The following is a 9,956-nucleotide window of genomic DNA, read 5'->3' as shown; positions in this document are numbered from 1 at the left end:
ATTCTCTAATCACTGGCCCATTGTTGTATGCAATCATTTATTAAATTCCCAATTAAAAATGTAAATTTTAAACAAGTTTTATTACATCTGTTATTGTTTTTATGTATATTCATACTCCATTTTTTATAAGTAAATCGATTGGTATTCTTACATCAGTAAATGATTTTATTTGAATGCCTTGTTTTGAATTAAGTCAAAGTACCAAGTTTATGATAGAGGAAGGAATCAACAATTAAATATCAGATGAATAAGGATAGAGTTGACAACAATATAACTAAATACAAACCGGTCAAATTCCCTAATGAATTAACCAATCGATAATTTGAAATTTGTTTAAAAGAATATATGAATCATTCGTTTCTATCATGTTACAAAGGATAAGTTTTTGATCATTATTCATTAAAACAAGAAACTTAAATTAAGTCAACATTGCTGAGAGATTATCAGAAATGACTCTAAAACGAATATATTTTGTAATTGTGTGTTTTTTCCAATACATTCAGGCAAATATTGGTACATCATTTTTCCTCAGAAATGACCAATTTTCAGACGTAAATGTATCGGACGATCATGTGTGGGCATTTACAGAGCAGTACTGGATAGATTGTGTGATTATCTGTAAGGACCGGGATATATGTAGGTCATTGTCTTACAACATGTTAAATAAGCAATGTCAGGGTTTCAATGTAGATTTTAGAGATCTTACAGTGATTGGAAGTTCAGATCCGGGGTGGATTCATTACGACAGTAAGTGTTTATCATATATATGCTTTTATGATATAAAACGTATTTCATTATACAAATAATGAAAGAGAATGGTGTACAAATTGGAATAATTAAAGTTGCTTTAAGAACTCGTTGGATGTGTCAATCACATAGTTGGGTGCAGGTCAAATATAACTACAAAAGAACGCACAACTAAGTTAACGTATATAAGTGCACTTTAAATATAGCCTACCAGTTAATAGGCGTTCACTCTAAAAGTGAGCACGTCTATTGTTTGCGTTCACTTCCTCGTTCTTTGAGGTGTTCACTTTGATTTGCGTTTACTACACCGTTTATCTGCGCGTTAACTTTTGCATCTATTCTGCGTTCACTATCTTGTTCACACAATTTTCCTCGTTCACTCCCAAGTCTACTCTGTAGTTAAAGGCAAATTTCATACCACGCTTTAAACTTTTGAATATTTTAATTTAAATTTAAGTAATGCGTAATCACGTTGATTTCCCTAGGGACTTAGATAAGAAAATCACAACACTGTACAATACTAAATAATAAAACAAATCTTAGTGAATGCAATTTAAAAAATGAATGCGGTGCAAAAATATACGTAAATAAAAACAGGCATTTTGAACGCGCAATCTTATGGCAAAAGTGAACGCAGAAGTTAACTCCAAAGTAGACGCAAGGTTTAGTTTGAAAAGGTAAGTTTGTGAACGAGTTAACAGTGATATGAGCGTAAACATTCAATATCACTTTCGACACACGTTTACTAATTATGCTTTATTTGCATGCCACTGTATGTATGTTCACTTCCATCTGCCCTTATATTAATCCAATAATGTTCGATGTAGGGTTTTGCTTGGAAAGAGACATGATTTGAACATTACATGTTTGATCAACCTAAACACAAATATCATCCCTTGAGCAAGTTCTTAAATCTATAAATGCATGGAAAATTTTAGCTGATCCAAAGTCTATTCATTATATGTTTCAACGACACAAAGTATATCATAAATCATACAATGAAATGTGAAATGAAAAGTTTATGTATTTTTTAGAGAACTGTGCAATGGGTTGGGAACGTTTTAAAAGTCATTGCTACTTATTTGTGGCAAACAAGACAACTTGGCAAGGGGCGGTGGTGAGTTTAATGTAAAATAATATACATACCACACTGATTCTGTAGACAAATATCAATCACGTTTTTCTTTAATTTAGCACTCATCGACACTAAACACAAAATACAAAAAAAAAATATTTAAAGACAGGAACTAAAGTTAAAAAATAGTGTCTAGAAACATTCTACTCATTTAGAATACTTCCATAATAGCATTGCAGATCAACAGGCTTACAATCTGTTAAAAGTGTCGTTCATTCTTGGACTTAAACAGACCACTAAGCATTTTTATCGAATTGGTCGTTTTTTACCTGAACAAAATATGATAATACAGTTTTATAAGATATACTAAATAAGCAGTTCCAGGCTTTGAACTACTTGGATGCTGCAAGGTTGAACTAGTTTAATAGAATTCCAAGTATTTATTGTTTGTTATTTTTTTTTAAATTGTGTTTCTACAAATAATGTTTCGTAACAATATGTCATGTTTGTTGAGAGCAACATATTTTAATTTGTTTGGTTTAGAGTAATTGAACACGTCAGCTAATGTAAGCTGCCAACAGTTATTGAAATGTTTTTTGTTGTTGTTTTTTTTATGCTCGAAAATAAGTCGCTGGACAATGTATATCTATTTCGGGAACAATGAAATCTGACATAATGTATGTAACAGAACCGGAGTACCTGATACCGAAATTGGCTTGACTTGATAAAGTCATTTCAAAAGAAATGATGTGTTAAATATAGGTTTTACTGCACCATAGCCACGTTAATATACCGGTGGTAATTCGACAACATTTACCTGCTAAAGTGTAATAATTAGTAAAACATCAGCACAAAGAATAACTTACAAAATGTAGTTAGATGTATAAGTGGATTGTGGAAAATATGTTTGCATTAACTGATAATTATTACATAATACTTTGATGTTAAAATATTTTTTTTTTTTTTTGTTAATTTTGAAGGATGCATGTGCAAAGGCAAATAGTGATCTAGTGATAATTGAAAGTCTTGAAGAAAACGAATGGATCAAAAGAGTAGTAGTCGGTAACGTTTCATGCCAGTATTAGCGGAGTTTTATGTATATCATAGGTTTTTACATAACTTTGTTATAAGTTAATCTAGTCTGGATCTGGTATATGAGTTAACTGCTAGTAGTTCTTTTTTTCTTCTGTTTTTACAAGGGACTTAGACATTGTTGAACGGATTTCATGTGTATTTAATGGTACTGTTCTTTTTGACAGTGGTTTGATTTTAAAGAGCGGGACTTGTGATCACGCCAAAGTACTTTAAACCCGCCGCATTTATTGCGGCTGTCACAAGTCAGGGATTTCCGGCCTCTGTATGTTTTGATTCTTTTTTACTAACTGAATACTTTTACGATGCTGGAGTATACAGAGGCAGTTATTTTGCTTTACCTGTGTATAATGTTGACGATATATAGTATATTTGTGTGTCATTGCTTCCAATTTTAATAAAACGAAAAAGCCAACTGTTTGCCGGTTTAACACAGTTGACAACTGTTCGGATACACACAAATAATTCTAAAACAATGCATTTATGGTATTCTTTAATACATCAATCGTACAAGAATCTGTACAGTCAATTGTAGTTACACTGCTTAGTACATGTGTGTTTTTTCAGATAAAGGTTTGGTCTATCCATGGATTGGAGCTAATGATATTGATTCTGATGGAATTTGGATATGGGTAGACGGTACACCTTTGAGTTTTACTTTATGGGGACTAATTGAACCAAGCGGGGACGGGAAATGTGTCAATGTAATGAATGGCAACTGGAATGACAGAGGATGTCATCTTAATAATGTACACTTTATTTGTAAAACAAAACTTTAACTAGTAATCTAAATGTAAATGAGTACAACGTACAATGCTAATGATATAGAAGTTCCAGAAAGCATATTAATTATTGCTTCTTCATCTTTAACATTCCCCAGGGTGTATAATAACTTCATTAATGAATTCACTGCGACAAATAACATGATTTCACTTAAAAAACATATTTACCCAAATGGTATATTCAGAAAAGCTTATATACAATGGCTAAACATGTAACTCTTTTCATTATTGAAATGCTATAACTTTCCATTGATATTACAAAAGATTCATTGATGTGTTCCTAAGTCATCATGTCACCCACAAAGCAATATTGCTAGTTGCCTTGATAGTTGGTACACAGTCTTAATCATGGTCATCTACTTGTTTTAGCCATTTCATGTCAATAACTTGTTTTGAATATCAGTTATTAAAGGGTTAGATGCTTACCCCACTGGTGCACCATTCGCTACATTGCTACATCCGATCAAATTGATACAGGGAAGATATATAAACGTATAGAAAGGTCTGAAAAATTCCCAACAATGTTAGAACTGTCGAATTTGCGATGTAAATTTCTGGTTGTTCCCTCCGCGGTACACGAACTCGTACCGCTGTGACATCTATGCCAACACCGCCTGCACAAAGTTCATATATATGTATATCTATATATGTGAAAAGTTGAAAAAAGGCACTATAAAGTTATTTGCTCAACGATGAGATTATTTTTGAGTCCTACTATATTAAATGAAATATTGATATTAATGTTGATAATTTCCTACTTGCTACTTTTGATATGGCAGACCCGAATAACCTCCCCACAGTCATCCTGATGTATTCGAACAAATAATGTTCATAGCAATTCGGCAAAGATATATACAACATAAATTTCTTTCCATTTTTTATTTGTGTTTGTATTATTGACTTAGTTTCATACTTACCTTTACTAAGAGTCATTCCCCTTTTGATTATTATAAAGAGTTTACATTTTGTAATACTTTTTTATTGAATAACACATATTCATTCGTGTACTTTCGAAAGAACATTGAAGACATATAACACAGGATTATTTATCATGTGTAGTTGATATGTATTTATTTTAAGTAATACGGACAATTTATACTGGAATTCATTTTATTTATATAGTTATTACTAAAGGGTTTTTCATATTGCTGTAATAATTTGTAGGAATCCATACTGAGGTTGGTTGTTTGTATAGCCAGTCGACCAACTGTAACATGAAGTTTAACGATGAAATCACTTTTGGAATTCCGATATATTTAATGAAATATTGATATCAATATGGATAATTTACAACTTGCTTCTTTTAATGTGGCAGAACCGAAAAACCCCCTTCCCCTTCTCTATGAACCAAAAACAAAAATAGTACTGTCCGTCCAAGGAACAGTGATTTTTGACCTGTTGTAAACTTCAAGTTTCTGATGAATGACTGTGGTAAAACGATGAAATACTGTCATGAATTAAACAGGTGACGACAAGAGTTCAGAGTAACTACCCTACATCTAGCATGTACTGTCGTCTCCTGTTCAAGATCGTGATAAGTGTTAATAGAAATTTGCCCGGCTGTCTTGAACCGTAACAGTTGCGAATATTAAGTACTGAAATTACGAGTGCAGTAAGTCGCTAACAATATTAGCGACTTAAAAATAATGTTTTTATATACTTTTCAAAGTTATAATAAAACAACATTTTAAAATTCTTAATTTGGGTGTCTTTTTGTGGTAGAATTTATGTTATGTTGTCGCTTTTTACTGAAGTTCTGTTTTATGGCTTTTCTTTTTTCTTACCTGTTCAGGATAAATGATGTCAGCGTGAATCTATGTGTGTTACTTATCTTTATTGAATTGGAGCCCCATGCAGATCCGAGTGTTAAAATAATAGACCGACAGCAGCGCTAGGCTTGTCGTGAAAGGCGACTAAATAGCCAGGAGCTAGGGCGCTCTGCCCACAGGACAACTTGGTTGAGTTCCCCAGGCGGTGGAATTGGGTACCCTTGGCGTGTTACATGCTGAGGTTGTCAGGCTATAATATAGAAAACCTGACCGCAAACCATAGCGGTGCACTGTGTTGGAAAATGCCATGTTCCTTGCACGTTAAAGAACCTTGCTGTGATATTCGATAGTAGTATAGGAACCTTTGCTGTCCGACGTAGGAGGCTAGATTGCCCGACCCTACCCATCCCTTCCTTTTTCTAGTGGCAAGCAAAATTTGTCGACCCTAATATCCTTGTGTCTCTTCCCATTTTTCATTTCATAGTCATTTCATGTTCATTTTACCATCTATGTCATGTTAATCCCCTGAATATAGCTGAAATACTGCTGCTTGGGCTTTATAAACCTAATAATCAATCAATCATTATTGCAGCAGTGGACTGGATAAACAACGTACACTGAAAATCTTCGAAGCAATGTTTCAGTAGTATATTACAATGTGGTAGAAAAATAAGAAATGTTGAAAAAAGGGGGCATAACGTGAAAGTGTATCATACTTTTGTTGATTCTTCAAATTTTGCATTTAGATTTTAAAAAAAAGCACATTACACCCAGTATATATACTTCCAGTTTGACTTTCCATATGATATAATTTTGTTTTATTATTTGTTTCTGAGGATTTTCTAACCTACTTTTACCTTGTATTTCATTGTACAGCGGAGAGCAGATAAATATATCTCTGGAGTGTGATCAAGAAAAATGTTAATATTTGCCCATTTTTGCCAACAGTCTGCTTGATATTTACAAAACTTTTCAACTAAATGGGGTGGCCGGATAGAAAGGGGGTATCCTCGGATCCACCATTGAGTTTTGTTATATTGTTTTAGCTTCCTGTATAGTATATTTTATCGAAAAAGACAGTCACATTCGGGAATTTCCAAAAATAAATTTATACGGGCATATTATTGACAACACATGGATGGCGTGAATTAAAACGTTTTATATTTCGCCTTTATCTCATGATCCTGTCTATTCTTGTCTATGTTGTCTCTGAAATATTCGTGCCAACAGGCAGCCTACAAAGGAATCCCATTTATTACTTTTCTTTTGTAGTTTTCAAAGACTGACTGATTCTATAGCTGATGTTACTTTTAATATTGCTTTCTTCCAAGATCCTTAATGCATTCTTATGTTTATAACAATACATAGGCTCTTAAGTATCACTATTGCTTTCTACCATGATCCTTCATGCATACTTATATTCATAAACATTAATAAGTAAAAAAATATCAAAGGTCGACTAAAGTGTCATAGCAACTAAAATTTATAAAAAATTCCGCCTTGAAATTGGCAATGATATGTAAATATTTAAGTACTTACCATAATAATGTGTCAAAGGTCATCAAAAAATTACTTTCTGATTACTTTACTACTCCTTGCAATAAATGCCATGCGAGAAACCTACGTGACACACAGGGAATACGGTCTAAATGATAAAAATTCAATTATATCTAACTATTCCAGATGTGAAGTTTAGAAATATTAATCACATCATTTTATATTGTTACCAAAATAAAATATTGTCAATAAAAATGAACAACCACAATTAAACTAGAATTAAATTAGATAATATCAGTGATGGTCAACTTTTCCACGCATTTCCGTTCGACAACAATCAATGAAAGTCAAAAATTCAAATAACCATTTCTTATCTAACACTCACGTATTTAGCAATGTGGAAATGATTATTCATTTCTGTACAGAACACTGAAATATAGCATACACAACGTATATACATATACCTTTTTGTGCAGGTCTTGGTGGCAACTATCTCTTCTATATCAGGAGCGGATACAGGATCTCAGGTTCGGGGAGCATAAATAGAATTAAAGACATTTGTGTGGGTAAAATTTATGACAAATCAAGATTTATGCAAAAAAAAGGTTTTTTTTCCGGTATGTTAGTTTTGGGTCTATTTCTTTCTAAAGATTGTGTCTTAGTAATAAAATGTCTCTCATGGACTTTAGGGTCTTTCAGAAAAATTTTTTCTGGCAGATTGAAATCATTTAAAGATTAAAGAGACTTCTTGCATAAATGCCACAAATATTACGTCCTCCGCAATCAGGGTGTGAGGCAACGTTTACGGGAGCCCAGGTGGACTCAAAACCCTGACTTGGGAGGAAGTAAATAATATAGAGATTAACAAATTAAGTACTAATCAGTTAAATGTTTTTGGATGATTTCCACTCAGATTTCTCATGTCCTTAGGCGCCGACCATTTTTATACTGAAAAGTGGGGGGGGGGGTGGTTTTTTTTTTTTTTTTTTTTAAAAAAAAAAAAAAAAAACCCCCCCCCCCCCCCCCCCCCCCCACGAAAAAAAAATAGTGCCTTACATAATTTTGGGACTCAGATATCACATCGACTGGATATTTTCAGGTATGGGTTTGAAATTCTTAGTTACGATGCACCGCCGTAACTTGACAGTCACGGGAGGAGGAACAGTTGTCATCTCTGTCATGACTGTTATTTTGATAGCACATGAATGTTCTTGCTTTCGCATCGCATGCACATAACGTGTCCATTTATCTAGCATAGTATTTTCCTATTCTTTCTGTGTTGTATTGATGATGAATTTTGCAATGATTTACTAAGGGCAAGCTTTCAAAATTGTCCTATGTTCAGGACTACATATACATGTAAATCGGGATGAGAAAAAAATAAGCAAGTATGTAGTTAGTTGCTTAGTTTTTTTGAAGATTTGATTAAAAGCTATGATACATTTACATTTAATTTAGTATATTGGTCACACATGTTTAATAGAAACTGGACGTAAATAATCTCGTCATAATGCTTTGTTAATTGGACTGCATTTTCCGAGCTTGTTAACAACCGTGTACCCTTCGGGCATGCTCCATAGTAATTATCGCATTTATTATATAAATTTTATTAAACTTTTTAGATCTTTGTAATTAAATATATTAATTTATCTTTTATGTATTGATATTTCTCAGTCATTTTATTGTCAATGATATTTCTCTGTCATTTTCTATGACACTAATTTACGAAAGACATATAACCAATATCATATGATAAATTTCTGAATCACTCTGCAAGTTACCGACTATCTACCGGAAATTGTAAGTAAATTGAAAGAGACAAGTACATGGCTTAGTAGACGGAGTTCAGAACCTGAATATAATACATGTACGTAAAGATTGGTTAAGATCATATGATCAGTTTGTATATTTATTTATTGCTTATCGTTTACATGTTATAAACATTAAGTATGATTCAGCAAAAAAATAGCATGGTAGTTCAGGACAGTCCATAGCAGGCGATAAAGATAAAAAATATTGTTCATATCTATCATAAATTATGATAATCCAACACATTTATAAATAGCAACCAAAATATTGTCATCACCTGCCAACACCTGTGACAATTCACGACAGTACATGTCAGTCCACTGAAAATTGTCATCACCTATCAAGCACTGTTACAGTTTAGGACATGCTATGACAAGCGGGCAAATTTCTATTAATACCTATCACGATCTTGGACATGAGATGACAGTATATGTTAGGTGTAGAGTAGTTACTGTGAACTCCTGTCATCACATGTCTTAATTAATGACAGTATTTCATCATTTTCTCACAGTCATTTATCAAAAACTAACAGTAGAAAACAGGTCTTAAATCACTGTCCGTGGGACGGGCAGTATTAATTTTGGTTCATAGTGCTTGTCACACTGATTTATGTGCACAATCAATGTTTATAGCAATGCAGGGAATATTAAGTGCGTGATTTAGATCAGTAAATAAGTGCTGAATTAAGAAAGAAATAGTTGATCACAAATTGAAATTACAGGATCAAAAAATAAATACAAAATGTTAATATTGAAAGCGATTTTGTCATTTTGTTTCTACATTTGTACGGCCATTTCAAAACGTAAAGAGAAGAAACATGTACATGTAGAAATATCCTCTGTATGTCTTATTCTGATAAGTTTTGAACACATTTTTTTCTATACAGTTTCGCCCCGTGCAGGTCCGGGTGTTAAAAGAATAGACCTGCGGCAGCGCTAAGCTTGTCGTAAAAGGCGACTAAATAGTGCTCAGAACCCTAGCCGCGGGCTAGGGCGCTTTGCCTACAGAGCAACTGGGATGTGTGCCCCAGGTGGTGGAATGGGGTACCCCTAGCGTGTTACATGCTGGGGTTGTCAGGCTATAATACGGAAAACCTGACCGCAAACCATAGTGGTGCACCGTGTTGGGAAAGATGTCATGTTCCTCGCACGTTAAATATCTCAACTGTGGTATTATCCCGTATAA

The 9,956-nt window shown here is 33.4% G+C and overlaps 1 protein-coding gene across 1 annotated transcript; it reads left to right on the top strand.

Moving 5' to 3' along the window:
• Positions 1–361: 361 nt before the first annotated feature.
• LOC148598351 (CD209 antigen-like protein C) lies at positions 362–5,396 on the top strand. Its single transcript, XM_088561773.1, has 4 exons — positions 362–747; positions 1,782–1,864; positions 2,803–2,884; positions 3,482–5,396. Exons 1-4 carry the CDS (start codon positions 450–452, stop codon positions 3,691–3,693), a joined length of 675 nt encoding a protein of 224 aa, XP_088417899.1. The 5' UTR covers positions 362–449; the 3' UTR covers positions 3,694–5,396.
• Positions 5,397–9,956: the final 4,560 nt, after the last annotated feature.

This window comes from Perna viridis, chromosome 14, assembly GCF_037379345.1.
Source record: "Perna viridis isolate PV_CMFRI_1.1 ecotype Kerala chromosome 14, ASM3737934v1, whole genome shotgun sequence".
In the NCBI taxonomy this organism is placed as follows: Eukaryota; Metazoa; Mollusca; class Bivalvia; order Mytilida; family Mytilidae; genus Perna; species Perna viridis.
This window is presented reverse-complemented; position numbering and strand designations above follow the sequence as displayed.

Bases quoted from the DNA above. Each gene is read 5' to 3' on its own strand.
- LOC148598351 (XM_088561773.1), top strand. From the start codon at position 450: ATGACTCTAAAACGAATATATTTTGTAATTGTGTGTTTTTTCCAATAC. The intron at 748-1,781 runs GTAAGTGTTTAT...TGTATTTTTTAG, and splicing joins GGGGTGGATTCATTACGACA to AGAACTGTGCAATGGGTTGG. The intron at 1,865-2,802 runs GTGAGTTTAATG...TTAATTTTGAAG, and splicing joins CAACTTGGCAAGGGGCGGTG to GATGCATGTGCAAAGGCAAA.